This window comes from Oncorhynchus keta, chromosome 35 (genome assembly GCF_023373465.1).
Source record: "Oncorhynchus keta strain PuntledgeMale-10-30-2019 chromosome 35, Oket_V2, whole genome shotgun sequence".
NCBI lineage: Eukaryota > Metazoa > Chordata > Actinopteri > Salmoniformes > Salmonidae > Oncorhynchus > Oncorhynchus keta.
Genome location: NC_068455.1, coordinates 55,899,910 through 55,919,968, shown reverse-complemented (window position 1 = coordinate 55,919,968; position 20,059 = coordinate 55,899,910). Strand labels below are relative to the sequence as shown.

Genomic DNA, 20,059 nt, shown 5'->3' with positions numbered 1-20,059 from the left:
GACCGTGGTGTCACAGATGGTGCTAATAGTGCTTGAGACCCGTTTTATTCCATGACATGTTTTACTAGCTTCCTCCTTCAACAATGTTTATTTACACAATCTTGTCCTCTCCCCTGAACGGCTATACACAGGAAACAGAATACAGTACTTACAGTGGGGGCGAGGGGCTGAGGTACGGATCAAGTACAGTTAAAACAATATAGAAATCTACCTATGACAGCAAAAAAACAATCCATACAAAATGCCATCTTTAGACCTATCACACTCCATATATCCACATATTCATTCAGATCAGACGGCTATATCCTGAAGTTATATTGCTCAGGTACTGTCACGTAAACGCATTATTATATGGCTCTTATCAAGCAAGATAAGATAACAGCCTTCGCAGTGCATTATCTTAGCCTGGCCCATGGAAACATTCCTTAGTCTCATAGGGCAGGGGTTTCTGGGCCTCTGGTGAGAATGAAGACCTGGCACCTGTGCTGATCTAGGATTTGGAGCCTCGGTGTCGTACTGTTTATAAGGAAGTGACTTTGCACTCCTACAGCAGTCTGTCTGTTGGCGTGAGTGTGTGTGTGTGTGACATTTGGAAGCATGAGGACCTTCGTGTTGTTGATGTGCCTTGCAGTGGGCTGCCTGGCTCAGGCACCTCATCCGTGCAGTAAGTAAAAGACAGAGAAATTGTATTGTAAATTGAGTTGTTAACCTAAGAGTGTGTTATGAATGAATGCCTCACCCCCAGTCAAAGATTAGCTCCTGCGTACAGCATAGTCCTGATTTAACACCTGTGCATTGTACTGGAGGCAGAGCAGAGCTGTAAAAGTCATGTGATGGCAATTTAAGGTGGATGTTTTCTTCTATGTTTATAATGTATAGTCTACTTTTACGGCTAAATTGGCCGTTTAGCAAAACAATGGATAAATGTTTCACTTGTGACCAATAAAACACATTTCCCTTGTTCAGGGTCTCCCCCTCTTCTGACTGGAGCCATGTCAGTGGTAAGTCTATTTGTTTCTCCATAGTAGGTGGGAATATTTTACCAGGTAAATTGACTGAGAACACGTTCTCATTTGCAGCAACGACCTGGGGGATTAATGAGCAAATTGTAAACTACAATAACATCAGATGGAACATTTTGACAAATACTATAAATATTTAGAAAATCTTGATATCCTGCCTTATATACTGAACAAAAATATAAACGCAACATGTAAAGTGTTGGTCCCATGTTTCATGAGCTTAAATAAAAGATCTGAAGTGTTCTGTACGCACAAAAAGCTTATTTCTCTCAGATTTTGTGCACAAATTTGTTTACATCCCTGTTAGTAACAATTTCTCCTTTGCCAAGATGTATTTTAGTTTACCTTTTATTTAACTAGGCAAGTCAGTGAAGAACACATTTTTATTTTCAATGACGGCCTAGGAACAGTGGGTTAAATGCCTGTTCAGGGGCAGAATGACAGATTTGTACCTTGTCAGCTCACGGGTTTGAACTTGCAACCTTCCGGTTGCTAGTCCACCGCTCTAACAACTAGGCTTCCCTGCCGCCCCAGGATAATCCATCAACCTGACAGGTTAATGCTGATTAAACAGAATGATCATTACACAGGTGCACCTTGTGCCGGGGACAATAAAAGGCCACTCTAAAATGTGCAGTTTTGTCACAGAACACAATGTCAGAAGTGTCTCAAGTTTTGAGGGAGCGTGCAATTGGCATGCTGACTGCAGGAATGTCCCGCAGAGCTGTTACCAGAGAATCTTATGTTAATTTCTCTACCAACGTCGTTTTAAAGAATTTACGTCCAATCGGATTCACAACCGCAGACCACGTGTTTGGCGTTGTGTGGGCAAGCGGTTTGCTGATGTCAACGTTGTAAACAGAGAGCCCCATGGCGGGGCTATGGTATGGACATGCTTAAGCTACAGACAATGAACATAAATTGTATTTTATCGATGACAATTTCAATGCGCAGAGATACCGTTCCAACAGGACAACCACCCTAAGCACACAGCCAAGACAATGAGTCCCATTACCGTGCCATTCATCACTTCATGTTTCAGCATGATAATGCACGGCCCCATGTCGCAAGGATCTGTACATATCTGTACTCACCAGACATGTCACCCATTGAGCATGTTTGGGATGCTCTGGATGGACGTGTAGGACAGCGTATTCCAGTTGCCGCCAATATCCAGCAACTTCGCATAGCCATTGAGGAGGAATGGGATAACATTCCACAGGCCACAATCAACAGCCTGATCAACTCTTATGTAAAGGAGATGTGTCGTGCTGCATGAGGCAAATGATGGTCACACCAAATACAGACTGGTTTTCTGATCCACGCCTCTACCTTTGTTTTAAAGGTATCTGTGACCAACAGATGCAGATCTGTATTCCCAGTCATCTGAAATGCATAGATTAGGGCCTAATCATTTTTTCAATTGATTTATTTCCTAATATGAACTGAAATTGTTGCATGTTGCGCTTATATCTTTGTTCAGTGTGTGATATATACAGTGCATTCTGAAAGTATTCAGACCCCTTACCTTTGACACGTTTTGTTACGATACAGCCTTATTCTGAAATGGATTCAATTGTTTTTTTCCCCTCGTCAATCTACACACAATGACAAAGCAAAAACTATTTTTTTTAGACCTTTTTGCTTATTTATAAAAAATAAGGATCAGAAATTACTTATTTACCTAAGTATTCAGACCCACTGCTGTGAGACTCCATTGAGCTCAGGTTTATCATGTTTCCATTGATCATCCTTGAGATGTTTCTACAACTTGATTGGAGTCCACCTGTGGTAAAATCTATTGATTGGACATGATTTGGAAAGGCCCCAATCTATTTAAGGTCCCCCAATTGACAATGCATGTCAGAGGAAAAACCAAGCCATGGGTCGAAGAAATTGTCCGTAGAGCTCCGATACGGGATTGTGTCGAGGCACAGATCTGGGGAAGGGTACCAAAACGTTTCTGCAGCATTTAAAGTCCCCAGGAACACAGTGGCCCCCATCATTCTTAAATGGAAATGGCCAGAAGGAAGCCACTTCTCAGTAAAAGGCACATGAAAACCCACTTGGAGTTTGTCAAAAGGCACCTAAAGGACTCTCAAACTCTGGTCTGATGAAACCAAGATTGAACTCTTTGGCCTGAATGCCAAGCTTCAAGTCGGGAGGAATCCTGGCACCATCCCTACGGTGAAGCATGGGGGTGGCATTATCATGCTGTGTGGTTGTTCTTCAGCGGCAAGGACTGGGAGCCTAGTCAGGATCGAGGGAAAGATGAAAAAGGTAAAGTACAGAGATCCTTGATGAAAACCTGCTCCAGAGCGCTCAGGACCACAGACTGGGGCGAAGATTCACCTTCCAACAGGACAGCAACCCTAAGCACACAGCCAAGACAACGCAGGAGTGGCTTTGGGGACAAGTCTCTGAATGTTGTTGAGTGGCCCAGCCAGAGCCCGGACTTGAATCTGACCGAACATCTCTGGAGAGACCTGAAAATGTGCCATCGACGCTCCCCATCCAACCTGACGGAGCTTGAGGATCTGCAGAAAGAGCCAAAAGAGGTGCGCCAAGCTTGTAGTGTCATGCTCAAGAAGACTCGAGGCTGTAATCGCTGCCAAAGGTGCTTCAACAAAGTACTGACTAAAGGGTCTGAATACTTATGTAAATGTTATATATATTATTTTTTTTTTACAAGAAATTCTAAAAATCTGTTTCTGCTTTGTCATTATGGGTTATTGTGTGTAGATTGAGGGGGGAAACGATTTAATCCATTTTAGAATAAGGCTGCAGTGGTGTAAAGTACTTAAGTCATTTTTTGGGGTAACTGTACTTTACTTAACTATTTATATTTTTGACTACGTTTACAATTACTAAACTACATTCCTTAAGAAAATATTGTACTTTTTACTCCAAAAGTTACATTTTGAATGCTTAGCAGGACAGGAAAATTGTCAAATTCACACACTTATCAACCAAACATCCCTGGTTTTCCCTACTGCCTCTGATCTGGCGGACTCACTGATCACGCATGCTTCGTTTAAAAATTATGTTGGAGTGCCATTGGCATTCCGTAACTAAAAAAACAAGAAAATGGTGCCATCTGGTTTGCTTACTATAAGGAATTTGTAATTATTTATACTTTTGATACTCAAGTATATTTTAAAATAAACGCTTTTAGACTTTTACTCAAATAGAATTTCACTGGGTGACATTTACTTGAGTCATTTTCTATTAAGGTATTCTTGCTTTTACTCAAGTATAACAGTTGGGTACTTTTTCCACCACTGTAAGACTAACTTAAGAAAATTAGGAAAAAGTCAAGAGGTCTAAATATTTTATGAATGCAACTGTATATACAGTATATGATGAAAAAAACAGAAAATACAAATTTGGTTTAGGAAATATATACATGCAAATAGTATATGCTATATATCTCACATTCCTGTCTTTTCAGGCAAATGAGAAGGTTAATGCATATGCAAAATATGACTATGATGCGTTAGGCGAGCGTATTCGCTTCAAGGAGATAGGATCTTATGAGAACAAGACATTCGGCCTGGATGCCCTTCTGCTCTTCAGAGAGGTAACAAACACTTATTCACAACAACAACCGTGTATTCAATACAACATACTAGTAGTACACAACTCACAGCCATGCACATTCAATTTATTCATATAAAAACAGAGCTACATTATTTGAAAAAATAATGGTTTCCTACAACAAAAAAACAATACGCCTGCCATGAAACAGATGCTTATCTTTCCCCAATGTCTTCCAGGGCGTCATGTATACGATTAACCACAAGAACCGTACATGTAAGAAGGAGAGGCTGAATAAGGAGGACTTCCACCCCATGGAGATCCCTGCAGATGCAGCTCTGCTGGGGCAGGTGATCCTAGGGAGCTCCTCTGGTCCAGGACAGGGTCTGCTGGTCAACACCTGGTATGGAGAACTTGCAACACCAACTGGTGGTAAGGGGCATGGCATGCAGTTGGTTTAAATGTTGCCTTTCATTCGTGAGCTTCCTCTTACTGAGGAACGCCAAAATCAAATGTAATTTGTCACATGCGCAAAATACAACAGGTGAAATACAACACCTTTACTGTGAAATTAGTTTTTTTAAAGTAAGATAAAATTGCTAAATGAACTAAAGGCAAAATGGTAACACAATAAAATAACAATAGCGGCTATATACAAAGGGTACCGGTACTGAGTCAATGTGCAGGGGTACGGGTTAGTCGAGGTAATTTAGGTAATACGTACAGCACCAGTCAAAAGTTTGGACGCACCAATTCATTCAAGGGTTTTTCTTTATTTTTACTATTTTCTACATTGTAGAATAATATGAAGACATCAAAACTATGAAATAACACATGGAATCATGTAGTAAACAAAAAAGTGTTAAACAAATTAAAATATATATTTGAGATTATTCAAAGTAGCCACTCTTGACAGCTTTGCCCAGGCACTATGGTGGTCTGCTTGAAACATGTAGGTATTACAGACTCTGTCAGGGAGAGAATCATTCCTAGCAACCTTCTTTTTTTTATGGCAATTAAGTTTTGTGATTTTTGTGTTCTCAAATCAAATTTCTGCTCCCTGATTTTGTTTATCTGATTGCTCAATTTAATCTTCAGGTAAAGACAAGTGGTTGAGCACCTTCACTGAGTTTGGCTGCATACCTGTCAGCACTACGTACTACACGGACAAGATTGGCTGGGTGCTTACAACGTAAGTGTGTATATTATTGGGCAGTGTGTAAAATGTGACTGGTTTTTATTTTTAAACAGCTGAGTTTTTGCTCTACTGACAATGCTATAATAGTAATATTTGACATCAATATATATAGTATTGTAGGCCTATGTAGTGTTTGTTACATATCCTCATTCTGAGGAAGTTCCTCAGTCCATTTTGTGCTCCAAAACATTCAAAAGAATGTCTTCAGTAGCTAGTTTGACACTGCTGGAATAATCAAAATCCATAATTTCTATATAAAAGTTGAATGAATTATTAATGATTAGTACTTTCATAATTATCCCGAAGCATGGATTTGACTTTTATTAAATCTACAGATAAGATATCCATTATGCTATGTGATAATTCTGTTTATTTCTTTTCACTTACAGCTTCTTCAACATTGTTGTTGGGATCGATGACCCCCAGCAGTTCTTCCCTCCTAAGTTCTGTCAGGGCGCTAAACTGGATGCGACTGCAGATGCTGCCAACTTCTACAGCATTTTTAAAAACATAAACTAACGGACCAGGTCTTTCATTTTCTTTTCTTATGAGATTTTCACACAACTATTGCTTATTTTTAACCTGTGATAAATGTTTTAATGAATTTATAAATAATTATAAAAAGGGATAACTCATTAATGTATAAGAAAAGGGCTAAACCATTAATTAGAAAAAAATTCCAGTACTGACCATGTAACATATGTAAACATTTTACCTTTGACAAATGTTAATTGCTTTCCTTACTACATATAGGCCTTGGAAATGTAAACTTGCACTGTGAACTGTCCTTCTGAATAAAATGTCAAGTCTACAGTAATTTTTCTATAGTATAGTTGGACAGCTCTTCACAAGACCTCTGTTAATATCGTGTAAAGAAAGAAATGTGTGTACATCTTTTGTCCAGATAAAAGTTGGTCAGTTGTATCAAGAAATTAATTATTTATTACAGTCACATCAAATATGTTCACTCCCTGACTACGCAGACATACACAAACAACTATCTACTGTGCTACAGGATGAGCTGTAACTTGGTAGCAGTAATAAGTTACTCCCCTTAACTCTCCCACCTCCTGCACCCCCACATCGGCAACCATCCTCCCCAGCTCCTGGCCCTCTTTCTCCAGCCACAACATTCTGGCATCAGGGTCCTCATCTGAGAACTGAAGGAGAGACCCAGAGTCCCTCAACACCTTTAGGCACTGCTTAAGCACTTGACTGGCCTTGGCTCCACCTTCCCTCGACCTTAGCAAGGCATCTATGGTGCCCTTGTCTAGAATGAGGTCTAGGCTCTTAGAACCAAAGTGTTTGTGGAGATGAGTGCAGTCCAGTTCTAAGAAGTCCAGCCTAGAGGAAGTATTCTGAGGTTGCAGGGCTTTGGTTTCTGTGTGTTCCTGCATAAGGCGCACCGCAATAGCGGAGATGTCAGCGCAGGTCACCTGCACTGGCCAGGGAGAGTATCTGTATATGCAGGGTCCCAGGGCAGAGGTACCACAACCCATGTCCAGAACACGTAGGGCATCAGAGTTGTGCTGTGAATGCAGCATAGGCAAGATGAAGTCCCGGATTGCGTCGAAACCAAAGAACCACTCAAAATTCTTGAAGTTGGTTGCCTTGCTGTTTTCTGTGTAGAACCGGTCCCATGTTGCTTTCTTGTCCATGTTGTTGATAAGTTCAGCTACAGAAGTAGGGACAAACGAGGGTGAATGTCAGGAAGAGAAAAGATACTAGCGGTATTATATTTTTGTCACTTCATGAGTTTTCTTAATAACATTTCATAGAACAAATGAGAACGCCTAAAATATTGCTAACGTTAGCTCGATACTAACAATGAGTATCTAGCTACGGTAGCTAACTAAATCTTAGCTGTGGATTAGCACAAACAAGCTAACTTGACCAACCTGTGCTCAAATTACATTTCATCAGTGAACGGGGGTATTTGCATACAAAAATAAATGCCGTTGAATTTAACTAGGCAAGTCAGTTTAGAACATTGTTTTTCTTTTTTACAATAACGGCCTAAGTTACCGGGGAGCAGTGGGTTAACTGCCTTGTTCAGGGGCAGAACGACAGATTTTTACATTGTCAGCTCGGGGATTCGACCCAGCAACCTTTCAGTTATTAGTCCAACGCACTAGCCTACCTGCCACCCAAAATCAATGAATCAATAGAGCAAGCCACTGTCTAGCTGTATATAGCAAGTAAGCTAGCTTGCAGCCACCATAGAGGTCAACTGTTAGCTAGCATTAAAAAGCCATGCGTTAGTTTGCGTCAACTCATTTTACAAGACCAATAAATTGAGACATACTTGTCAGACTGGAGTGGTGCCTTACACGTGTGTTTGCAATGAACTTCCCTAACCTCCTTGGCGACAGGATGTTTAAAATCAGCGCCATGATTCGTATCTCTCCTAGAAATCTTCCCTCACCCACTGCTGAGCAGCAAGCTACCTGCTGTGTGCGCAGTGAAGGGCAACTGAGCATGCGTCGACCATGGAAACAAGTATGCGGAATGACAGTAGAAGCATTTCACGGGTTTCCTTTGTATGAAAGATGAGCAACCCAAATTCAAGACATGTACAGACAACAAGAACATGACATTCACGCAAGCATGTAAATACTGCATTGCATATTGCTGTTATGCCAGTTGAAATGTAGATACCAGAAGAACGGAACAAACGATACATTTACATACAAATCAAATAAGATGTAAATACCTTTAATAAAACGCAGTGTAACAAAGAAAAATAATCCAACAAAAAAAAGCAAGTTGATAACATTTACAACCACAAAATAAAAACTGTACAACTCTAAACATCTGGAGCCACTGCTATTTTTTTTGGTGAATATTTGTTTTATTAATTCACAAGTTCTGTGATGAAGGGAATATATTGAGTGACGGGGAGGGAGAGGGGGGCTGTATAATGTGATTGGTATTTGAGAAGAAAAAAACAGTGTAGTGTTCAAACACACATGTATGCATCAGTGTGGCAGGTGAAGTATTTCGCCACTGCCACTACAGCAGTAGGAAAGGACATTGGGGTGGATTTTATAAACAGCAGGTAGTTATTTGTACAAGATGTCGTAGTGGCCGGGTCTATAGAGGAGAAAGACACGAGGCTCGCTGCCTTCAGGAAAGACGTGGTGGTTGACTGTGCCCCCCTCACCCCGGTCCATATACTCCACTAGGATGGACACGTTCAGGGCCTGGGCCAAGGCGATGATGTGGATATGGTCACTTTCTTTAGACATGGGCTCCACCTCCTGATAGTAAACACACAGAGAACAAACAAAGTGTTTGAGTTTGGGGACTTGTTATGCAACTCTAGATGATACTGGAATGTACATATGCAAGAAAAAGTACAAGTTGATCCTTTTGGCAGTAGGAATGAGACAATATATCCACAGGAAAGTATAATTGCTTCCGGTGATAGAAATCTGAACACACTACCAGCGCTTTGAAAAGTTTATGCAATTATATTTTCCTGTGGATATAGTCTCACACTCCTACAGCCAAAAGGACCAACCGCATAGACAACTGGTAAACTGGTTATTCAACATTCTGGCTTGTAGATGCCGAGAGAAAACTTTCCTGATTCAAATGCTCATTTCCGCCCGACGTAGAATTGAATGCAATTCAACGTCGGGTTTCCAGGCAACTTGAGCGCTAACTTATTGCCTTTAACATCCTCAGCAATACAGTGCCATCAGAAAGTATTCACACCCCTCAACTGTTTGTTGTGTTACAGCCTGCATTTAAAATGGATATGTCTTTAGAACTGTTTGCTAATTAATAAAATATGAAAAGCTGAAATGTCTTGAGTCGATAAGTATTCAACCCCTTTGTTATGGCAAGCCTAAATACGTTCAGGAGTAAAAATGTTCTTAAGTCTCAAAAGCGTGCAATAGTATTTAACATGATTTTTTAATAACTACCTCATCTCTGTACCCCACACATACAGATAATTGTAAGGTCCCTAAGTAGATCAGTGAATTTCAAAACAGATTCAACCACAAAGGTTCAAATGCCTCACAAAAAAAGGGCACCTATTGGTAGATGAGTAAAAAAAAATAAAAAAATTTAAACAGACATTGAATATCCCTTTGAGCATGGTGAAGTTATTAATTACACTTTTGAGAGTATCAATACACCAAGTCAATACAAAGATACAAGTGTCCTTCCTAACTCAGTTGCCGGAGAGGAAGGAAACCACTCAGGGATTTCACCACGAGGCCAATAGATAAAACAGTTAGAGTTTAATGGCTGTCATAGGAGAAAACTGATGATGGATCAACAACATTGTTGTTACTTCACAATACTAACCTAAATGACAGAGTGAAAAGAAAGAAGCCTGTAAATAATAAAACATATTCCTAAACATGCATCCCGTTTGCAATAAGGCAACGAAGTAAAACTGAAAATGTTTGGCAAAGAAATTAAGCTTTATGTCTTAAATACAAAGTGTTACGTTTCGGGCAAATCCAACACAACATTGCTGAGTACGACTTCATATTTTCAAGCATGGTGGTGGCTTCATCATGTTATGGGTATGCTTGTTATTGGCAAGGACTGGGATTTTGGGGGGATAAAAACAAAATAGAGTTAAGCCCAGGCAAAATCCTAGAGGAAAACCTGGTTTAGTCTGCTTTCCAACAGACCCTAAGGAGACAAATTGATCTTTCAGCACGACAATAGCCTAAAACACAAGGTCAAATATAAATTGGTTACAAAGAAAACATTGAATGTTCCTGAATGGTCTAGTTACACTTTTTACTTAAATCTGCTTGAAAATCTATGGCAAGACTTGAAAATTGTTGTCTAGCAATGAACAACAACCAACTTGACAGAGCTCGAGGAACTTTAAAAATAACAATATACAAATATTGTACAATCCAGGTGCGCAAAGCTCTTAGAGAATTAATCAGAAAGACTCACAGCTGTAAAAGGTGATTCTAACATACTGTAAGTGTTCACATCCCGGAATCAACGTATCAGTAAAGTTTGGACACACCTACTCATTCCAGGGTTTTTCCTTTATTTTGACTATTTTCTACATTGTGGAAAAATACTGAAGACATCAAAACTATGAAATAACACATATGATATCATGTACCGTAATTTCCGGACTATAAGCCGTTACTTTATTCCCACACTTTATACAATGACGAGGCTAATTTATGGATTTTTCCCGCTTTCACAAGATTCATGCCTCCAAAAAACTGAGCACCGTCACATAATGTGACGTAAATCGAGCGCGCTCAAACTTCCCATCATTCTGATTACGGTAGTAATTTTGTCACCCTCATCATGGCAAAGACACGGAGAAATGCATATGATGCAGCTTTCAAGTTGAAGGCGATACATCTGGCTGTTGGAAAAGGAAATAGACCTGCTGCATGGGAGCTTGGCCTTAATGAGTCGATGATAAGACGTTGGAAACAGCAGCGTGAGGAACTGACTCAGTGCAGAAAGACAACAAAAGCTTTCAGAGGGAAGAAAAGCAGATGGCCCAAAGTATTTGCAGCCACTCGACATCAGTGTAAATCGTGCATTTAAGGTGGCGCTCCTTGTTCAGTGAGAGGCTTGGATGACAAGTGGGGAGAAATCCTTCACTAAAACGGGCCGCAGGCGAAGAGGATCTTATGGTCAAGTCTGCCAGTGGGTCCTGACAGCGTGGAGCATTGTCAAAAAATCCACTATCATCAACGGGTTTCGAAAGGCTGGACTGCTGCGTGTTGAAGGGGCAGCATGAGCTCAGCGGGGTATTTGCCTCCGGATGAAAGTGACGAGAGCGACAATGAAAACGATCCAACATCGGACGAAGCAATTCTCAGGCTATTCAACTCCGACACCGAAGGAGATGACTTCAGTGGTTTCAGTGCACAGGAGGAGGAAGATAGTGACCAATGACTTTCTTGGTAGGCTACTGTTTTAATTTTTGTTACAAGCCGTGTTTCGTTAAAGCCTATTTATTTTTGTTACAAGCAGTGTTTCGTTTAAAGGCTGTGTAAAGTTCATTTGTTTCAATGTACCGGTAGGCACCTGCGGCTTATAGACATGTATGGCTTATTTATGTACAAAATACATATTTTTTTATAATTCAGTGGGTGCGATTTATATTCAGGTACGCTTAATAGTCCAGCAATTACAGTAGTAACCAAAAAAGTGTTAAACAAATCAAAATATATTTTATTTGAGATTCTTCAAAGTAGCCACCCTTTGCCTTGATGACAGCTCTGCACACTCCTTGGCATTCTCTCAACCAGTAACATGACGTAGTCACCTGGAATGCATTTCAATTAACAGGTGTGCCTTGTTAAAAGTTCATTTGTGGAATTTCTTTCCTTCTTAATGCGTTTGAGCCAATTAGTTGTGTTGTGACAAGGTAGGGGTGGTGTACAGGAGATATCTATTTGGTAAAAGACCAAGTACATACAGTTGAAGTCGGAAGATTACATACACCTTAGCCAAATACATTTAAACTCAGTTTTTCACAATTCCTAACATTTCATCCTAGTAACAATTCCCTGTCTTAGGTCAATATATCCACGTCATTTTCCCTCCTCATGATGCCATCTATTTTGTGAAGTGCACCCGTCCCTCCTGCAGCAAAGCACCCCCACAACATGATGCTGCCACCCCCGTGCTTCACGGATGGGATGGTGTTCTTCGGCTTGCAAGCCTCCCCCTTTTTCCTCCAAACATAATGATGGTCATTATGGCCAAACAGTTCTATTTTTGTTTCATCAGACCAGTGGACATTTCTCCAAAAACTACAATCTTTTTCCCCATGTGCAGTTGCAACACGTAGTCTGGCTTTTTTATGGCGGTTTTGGAGCAGTGTCTTCTTTGCTGAGCGGCCTTTCAGATTATGTCGATATAGGACTTGTTTTACTGTGGATAGAGATACTTTGTACCGGTTTCCTCCAGCATCTTCACAAGGTCCTTTGCTGTTGTTCTGGGATTGATTTGCACTTTTTGCAAAGTACATTCATCTCTAGGAGACAGAACACGTCTCCTTCCTGAGCGGCATGACGGCTGCGTGGTCCCATGGTGTTGATACTTGCATACTATTGTTTGTACAGATGAACGTGGTACCTTCAGGCGTTTGAAAATTGCTCCCAAGGATGAACCAGACTACAATTGTTTTTCTGAGATCTTGGCTGATTTCTTTTGATTTTCCCATGATTTCATGCAAAGAGGCACTGAGTTTGAAGGTAGGCCTTGAAATACATCCACAGGTTCACCTCCAATTGACTCAAATTATGTAAATTAGCCTATCAGAAGCTTCTAAAGCCATGAAATAATTTTCTAGAATTTTCCAAGCTGTTTAAAGGCACAGTCAACTTAGTGCATGTAAACTTCTGACCCACTGGAATTGTGATACAGTAAATTATAAGTGAAATAGCCTGTCTGTAAGCGATTGCTGGAAAAATTACTTGTGTCATGTACAAAGTTGATGTCCTAACTGACTTGCAAAAACTATAGTTTGTTAACAAGAAATGTGGGGAGTGGTTGAAAAACGAGTTTTAATGACTCCAAGCTAAGTGTATGTAAACTTCCGACATCAACTGTAGAACAGTTAAAATAAGCAAAGAGAAATGACAGTCGATCATTACTTTAAAGACATGAAGGTCAGTCAATTAGGAACATTTCAAAAACGTTGAAAGTTTCTTCAAGTGCAGTCGCAAAAACAATCAAGCACTATGATGAAACTGGCTCTCATGAGGACCGCCACAGGAAAGGAAGACCCAGAGTTACTTCTGCGGCAGAGAATAAGTTCATTAGAGTTAATGCGTGAATCAGGCCTTCATGGTTTATTTGCTACAAAGAAACCACTACTAAAGGACACCAAAAAGAAGAAGAGACTTGCATGGGCCAAGAAACACAAGCAATGGACATAAGACCGGTGGAAACCTGTTGTTTGGTCTGATGATTCCAAATTGGAGATCAACCGCCATGTCTTTGTGAGATGCAGAGTAGGTGAACTGATGATCTCTGCATGTGTGGTTCCCACCGTGAAGCATGGAGGAGGTGGTGTGATGGTGCTTTGCTGGTGACACTGTGATTTATTTAGAATTTAAAGGCACACTTAACCAGCATGGCTACCACAGCGATACGCCATCCCATCTGGTTTGCGCTTAGTGGGATTATCATTTGTTTTTCAACAGGGCAATGACCCAAAACACACCTCCATGATGTGTAAGGGTTATTTAAGCAAGGAGAGTGATGGAGTGCTCATCAATTAAACTGGCCTACACAAATCACCCGACCTCAACCCAATTGAGATGGTTTGGGATGAGTTGGACCGCAGAGTGAAGGAAAAGCAGCCAACAAGTGCCCAGCATATGTGGGAAATCCTTCAAGACTGTTGAAAAAGCATTCCAGGTGAAGCTGGTTGAAAGAATGCTAAGAGTGTGCAAAGCTGTAATCAAGGGAAATGGTGACTACCTTGAAGAATCTCAAATATAAAATATATTTTGATTTGTTTAACACTTTTTTTGGTCATTTCATAGTTTTGACATCTTCACTATTATTCTACAATGTAGAAATTATTACAAATAAAGAAAACCCTTGAACGAGTAGATGTCCAAACTTTTGACTGGTACTGTATATAAATTAGATACTTCTGTATTTAATTTTATAATACATTTTCAAAAAACATGTTTTCACTGTCATTATGGGCTACTGGCGTATATTTAATCCATTTTGAATTCTGGCTTTAACAACAAAAATGTGGAAAAAGTCAAGGGGTATGAATACTTTCTGAAGGCACTGTAGATCTCCCTTATTCTCAGATGTTCCATAAGGAACCCACCTGCTGACAGAACTCCCTGACAGAGCGTCCCCCCTCGATGAAGTGCTGGAAGAAACCGTGCTCCCTCTGCAGGTAGCCTGAAGTGAGCAACCGCAGGTACACCACGATGTAGTCTGACACGCTCTGGTCTCTGAAGGAGCCCAGCAGCTCACTGAGTCCTGGCTGCTTCTCACACAGCTCTAACAGGTCCATGAACTAGGGGAAGAATAAACAATAATGTTCAGTTTGCTGATGCTTTTACGTCAAGTGACTTAAAAGTTAACATGTTCAGTATAGTGCATTTGGAAATTATTCAGACCCTTTCCTTTTTTCCATATTTTTTTTAATCCCCTCATCAATCTACCCACAATGACAATGCTGAAAAAGGTTTTAGAAATTTTTGCAAATGTATTAAAAATAAAAAAAAACAGAAATAACTTATTTCCATAAGTATTCAGACCCTTTGCTATAGGAATCTAAATTGAGCTTAGGTGCATCCTGTTTCCATTAATCATCCTTGCGATGTTTCTACAACCTGATTGGAGTCTTACCTGTGGTAAATTCAAATGATTGGACATGATTTGGAAAGGCACTGTGCTTGAAAATTGTAATGTTTGTGCTTTTCTAACAACTAATTTCTGTGTTCTATTCATGTGCTTTTCTAATAAATGTTTTCTATGTTCATGCAAGTGACTGACTGAAAGAATCCTCACTATCAGTAGCTGCAATTTGGCAGTATGCCCCTTTGTTTTGAGAACAAAAGACATCTCAGGTTCAAGGTCTCAGCTTAGAGAGAATAATACTCGTGACGTATTGGTCTGTTACATGTTATGAACCAGTACGGGTCGGTCACACGAATGAAACAAAAACGTTAATGATGAATTAATTATGCTAAATCATGCAAATATAAACTTGTCTGTGAATAGCCGTATATAAGACAACCTCTGGGACTTCCCCAGCAGAGCTCCTTATTGATATGTGTACTATGGTGCATTGAATTGGTTGGAACCTCTCCAGCGCATTGATAATAAAGGACGATTCATTTAAGATTGACTTTGACTTTAAGAGTGTCCCTAGTGGTCATTTCCACGACGTGGTGGTGCAGTTCCACGACAGCACACACCTGACTATATAAGGTCCCACAGTTGACAGTACATGTCAGAGCAAAAACCAAGCCATGACAGCCCGCTTGGAGTTTGCCAAAAAAGCATCTAAAGGACTCGCAGAACACGAGAAACAAGATTCTCTGGTCTGATGAAACCGGTGGTGGAAATTTCTAACCAAAAGGAAGAGAGAGACTGTAGATTCCTCAAACAGCAACTTTATAAGAGTTGCAAAAATGGAGCCGTTAACAATCCACTCAACAGTGCAGAGTTAAGAGCCCAACGAACAGAGTTGAGTCTCAGCTTTTATAGAAAAGTCCAACCTCTGTGCATATGGGGCAGTTAGCAAATGTGAGCAAACAGGGGTGGGGAACAGTGTATAAAAGGCATTTAGCTTGTCTATGCAGATTAAGATAGCTGACATTACCACAGCTCACACTATTCTTCTGTTCCGTCCTGCAAGTTTCCACACAGATTAGTTCCTACAGATAGTACAAACGGGATGTCACATACTGCAGTCGCACCCGGCTCTTATCTGTACGCCCAGACTTATCACTAAGTCACAAGACAAGCCTTCACCAGTAAAAAAAACACTAGCATATAACAATTGACAATTCTCTGAGTGAAAACAGCATAGTATGTCTAAAATTAAATGTAATTTTCCCACTACAAACCAAGATTGAACTCTTTGGCCTGAATGCTAAGCATCACATCAGGAGAAAATCTGGAACCATCCCTACAGTGTCAGCATCAGGCTGTGGGGATGTTTTTCAGCGGCAAGGACTGGGAGACTAGTCAGGATCGAGCGAAAGATGAACGGAGCAAAGTAGAGAGAGATTCTTGATGAAAAACTGCTCCAGAGTGCTTAGGAGCTCAGACTGGGGTGAACGTTCACCTTCCAACAGGACAGTAACCCTAAGCACACAACCAAGACAACGCAGGAGTGGCTTCGGGACAAGTCTCTGAATATCTTTGAGTGCCCCAGCCAGAGCCCAGACTTGAACCCAATCGAACATCTCTGGAGAGACTCAAAAATATCTGTGCATTGACGCTCTCAAGCCAACCTGACAGAGCTTCAGTGAATTTGCAGAGAAGAATGGGACAAACTCCCCAAATACAGTTGTGACAAGCTTGTTGCGTCATACCCAATAAGATTAAAGGCTGTAATCGCTGCCAAAGGTGCTTCAACAAAGTACTGAGTAAAGGTTCTGAAGAATTATGTGAATTTGATAGTTTTTTATTTTTAATACATTTGCAAACATTTATTTTTTTATTTAACCTTTATTTAACCAGGAAGGCCAGTCGAGAACAAGTTCTCATTTAGAACTGCGACCTGGCCAAGATAAAGCAAAGCAGTGCGACAAAAACAACACAGAGTTACACAAACAAACATGCAGTCAATAACAATAGAAAAAGTCTATGTACATTGTGTGCAAATGTAGTAAGATTAGGGAGGTAAAGGCAATAAATACAGAATAAGGCTGTAATGTAAAGAAATGTGGAAAAGTTACAGGGTCTGAATACTTTCCGAATGCACTGTATACAAAGTGTACAAAACATCTTCCAAATATTGAGTTGCGCACCCCCCCATCCTGGTTTAAGAGCATTTCGTAGTATTCTGTACGCAAATCCGTGACACTTTATTTAGTATGTTTGTTATGTTTCGTATGGAATGTAATTTATGGATATCCATCATCCATTTTGTATGATATGTTACAAATTGGAATTCGTACCATATGATACGAATTTGTAAAATGTACGACACAAATTCCAATTTGTTAGTGTTAGCTAAAAGGGTTAAGGTTAGGGGTAACTAACATGCTAAGTAGTTGCAAAGTAGCTAAAAATAGCAACTAGTAGTTCCAGAGTTGCTAAAATGCTAAAGTTGTCCGCGATGAGATTCAAACATGCAACCTTTGGGATGCTAGACTTATGCATTATGCGCCCACCCATCCACTCTGACCAACCACAATACTTTTATTATGTAACCATACCAAACGTAACATAATTAGTAGGATGAGTATCCCGGATTTAATTTACTATGTTACGTCTAATCTATGAGACAAGGTTGCCCCCAGACCAGCCTCAATTCCTTGGGGCATGGACTCTAGGTGTTGAAATCGTTCCACTGGGATGCTAGCCCATGTTGACTCAAATGCTTCCCACAGTTTTGTCAAGTTGGCTGGATGCCCTTTGGGTGGATTATTATTGACACACACAAAAACGCAACAGCTTTGCAGTTCTTTACACAAACCAGTGTGCCTGGCATCTACTACCATACCCTGTTCAAAGGCACTTAAATATTTTGTCTTGCCCATTCCTCCCCTTCATCTACACTGATTGAAGTGGATTTAACAAGTGACATCAATAAGGGATCGTAGCTTTCACTGGGTCAGTCTATGTCATGGAAAGTCCAGGTGTTAATCATGTTTTGCACGCTCAGTGTATGTCATGTGTGTGAGCTGTCACTGTTGTTCATGTGGTGTACAATAAGAGGGAAGCAACTCACAGTATTGTGGAAGTCTTCAATGGTGAACTCAGTGAAACCCTGGTTTACCAGGTCCAGTTTGCTCTTTGCTGCCACTGCTTTGAACCTATAGAGACATAAAACATTGCATCGGTATTCAGTGCCTATTAATTAATGCAGCAACACTAATCATATTGCATCCATCTTTCGTATTACATAGTCTGCTTTACCGACCACCAATGAGTTAAATGCACCATGGAAGTGTTATGTTACCTCTGCAGCTCTTTGCTGTCTTCGAGCAGTGATTCGAGATGTGAAAAGCCAAAAGCTCTGTAGAAACAGTTCCCGTCTGGTCGCGTCTTACGAATATATGAGTATTTTTTGTGTAAATCCTAAGGGGGGAAAAAAGGGACAGAAAGTGAGTAAATACAATAATTATGTCACCATTACTAACCTTGATTAATTTGGTGTTCGTAAGGAACCCTTTCGCCTTAAACCAGTATGAAGTGATGCAGATTCAAATCCTGTAATTGAAAAATTGTGTGCTTTTACTGACCTTGATCTTGAGCTGATAAATGGTGTCTTCCGCAGCATACTCTCTCTGCAAAACTGACAGCTCCTGTCTGTCTGACACTAAAAGGATGCTTGTTGCGATCTAGAGACACACACACACACACACACACACACACACACACACACACACACACACACACACACACACACACGTTAACGCACGGACGTTTCATACTCATAGACTTACAGAAACCAATATAAAACAAGAACACTGAGTGATTAAAATCATGTGATGCAAATGTATGCATTTCTAGTGCAGTTCAACCTTCTCCCACAGCTGACTTATGTCAGTCTAATTCAAAACCTTAGCCTACATATTATCAACGCCTATTCAAGTGTAAAATCTCACCTCCTGCTGAATTCTGTCCTGCTGTGCCATAATGGCCTCATCATAAGCAAGACAGTTTACTCCTCCAGCTGGAGAGAAGAAGAAAACAACAACATAGACGTGTACATGACGTTTACAAGTAACATGACAGTTCATTCACAGAGAGTGAAAAAAGTAAACCCCAATTCTGAATTTAACGTGGGAACAAGCAATATTACATCATGGTTATTGGAGTAGCTGTGTCAACACAACACAGTGATGGGAAGCATATTTGCAAAATCACACTTTTTAATAACAATTGTTGGTTACGTACTTTACACCACAACATGAAATTGATGACAACGTGCATGGGGGTTTTAGCTAATTCTGTCATCACATATCCGTCTACCATTGGTAATCAACAGTATTAAATCTGGTTCACTTGGGGTGAAAGTGCAACCATGTTATCAACATCAGACCATATTTTTAGGTACAACTAGGTTGAATGTATTGGTTAGCAAGCTAGCTAAGCTTGCTAACTAGCCAACTATCCTATTTTAGTTATGGTGTCAAAATAAACATTTGACAACCAATTGAAATCCGGCAAAAATATACTGTGAATGAGATACCATTAAGCATTATATGTGACATAATGTGGTATCACCTTCATCCTCCAAAAACCTCAGGTCGAAAATGCGTTTCTTTGTGTGTGATTTTAATGATTTGGCCTCCCCTATTGCCCTCTCATATTCATGCAGGCAACTTGACCATCAACTGCTATCACTAGATTGCCTAACAATCACATTACACTTGCAAAAATAACAATGCGTTGATAGCCGAAGCCGGTTAGATTTCGGTCATCTTTCGTTCTGATGTTGTTTCACTCACCCTCCATCTCTCCCTGTGTTGTTTCCTGCTGTTGCTCCTGCGCCATTTTAGCCGTAAAATTGTGTTTCCTCTGTCTCACTGACCTCATTCTAAACTTCCGGGTCCCAGCACAGCAGCTGAATATTTCCCTATGACAAATGCACATAAATGCAGATATCACAAATATTTAG

The 20,059-nt window shown here is 40.3% G+C and overlaps 3 protein-coding genes across 5 annotated transcripts; 1 reads left to right on the top strand and 2 right to left on the bottom strand.

Annotated features, from left to right (window-relative positions):
- Positions 1 to 503: 503 nt before the first annotated feature.
- On the top strand, positions 504 to 6,568 carry LOC118368666 (ependymin-like). The gene is made up of 6 exons (XM_035752957.2): positions 504 to 664; positions 967 to 1,001; positions 4,474 to 4,602; positions 4,799 to 4,991; positions 5,658 to 5,751; positions 6,147 to 6,568. Exons 1-6 carry the CDS (start codon positions 598 to 600, stop codon positions 6,274 to 6,276), a joined length of 648 nt encoding a protein of 215 aa, XP_035608850.1. The 5' UTR covers positions 504 to 597; the 3' UTR covers positions 6,277 to 6,568.
- cskmt (citrate synthase lysine methyltransferase) lies at positions 6,493 to 8,368 on the bottom strand. 3 transcript variants are annotated; one of them, XM_052497147.1, is made up of 2 exons: positions 8,063 to 8,368; positions 6,493 to 7,432 (listed from the first exon to the last, which is right to left on the bottom strand). In XM_052497147.1, exons 1-2 carry the CDS (start codon positions 8,235 to 8,237, stop codon positions 6,759 to 6,761), a joined length of 849 nt encoding a protein of 282 aa, XP_052353107.1. In that variant the 5' UTR covers positions 8,238 to 8,368; the 3' UTR covers positions 6,493 to 6,758. The 3 variants fall into 3 exon arrangements, with proteins under 3 accessions (XP_052353107.1, XP_052353108.1, XP_035608848.1); XM_052497148.1 differs by having other exon boundaries at positions 8,088 to 8,307; XM_035752955.2 differs by lacking the exon at positions 8,063 to 8,368 and adding an exon at positions 7,656 to 8,052.
- An 88-nt stretch (positions 8,369 to 8,456) lies between these two features.
- On the bottom strand, positions 8,457 to 20,017 carry LOC118368664 (ubiquitin thioesterase OTUB1-like). The gene is made up of 7 exons (XM_035752954.2): positions 19,890 to 20,017; positions 19,044 to 19,111; positions 18,678 to 18,776; positions 18,395 to 18,513; positions 18,164 to 18,248; positions 14,573 to 14,767; positions 8,457 to 9,017 (listed from the first exon to the last, which is right to left on the bottom strand). Exons 1-7 carry the CDS (start codon positions 19,975 to 19,977, stop codon positions 8,820 to 8,822), a joined length of 852 nt encoding a protein of 283 aa, XP_035608847.1. The 5' UTR covers positions 19,978 to 20,017; the 3' UTR covers positions 8,457 to 8,819.
- Positions 20,018 to 20,059: the final 42 nt, after the last annotated feature.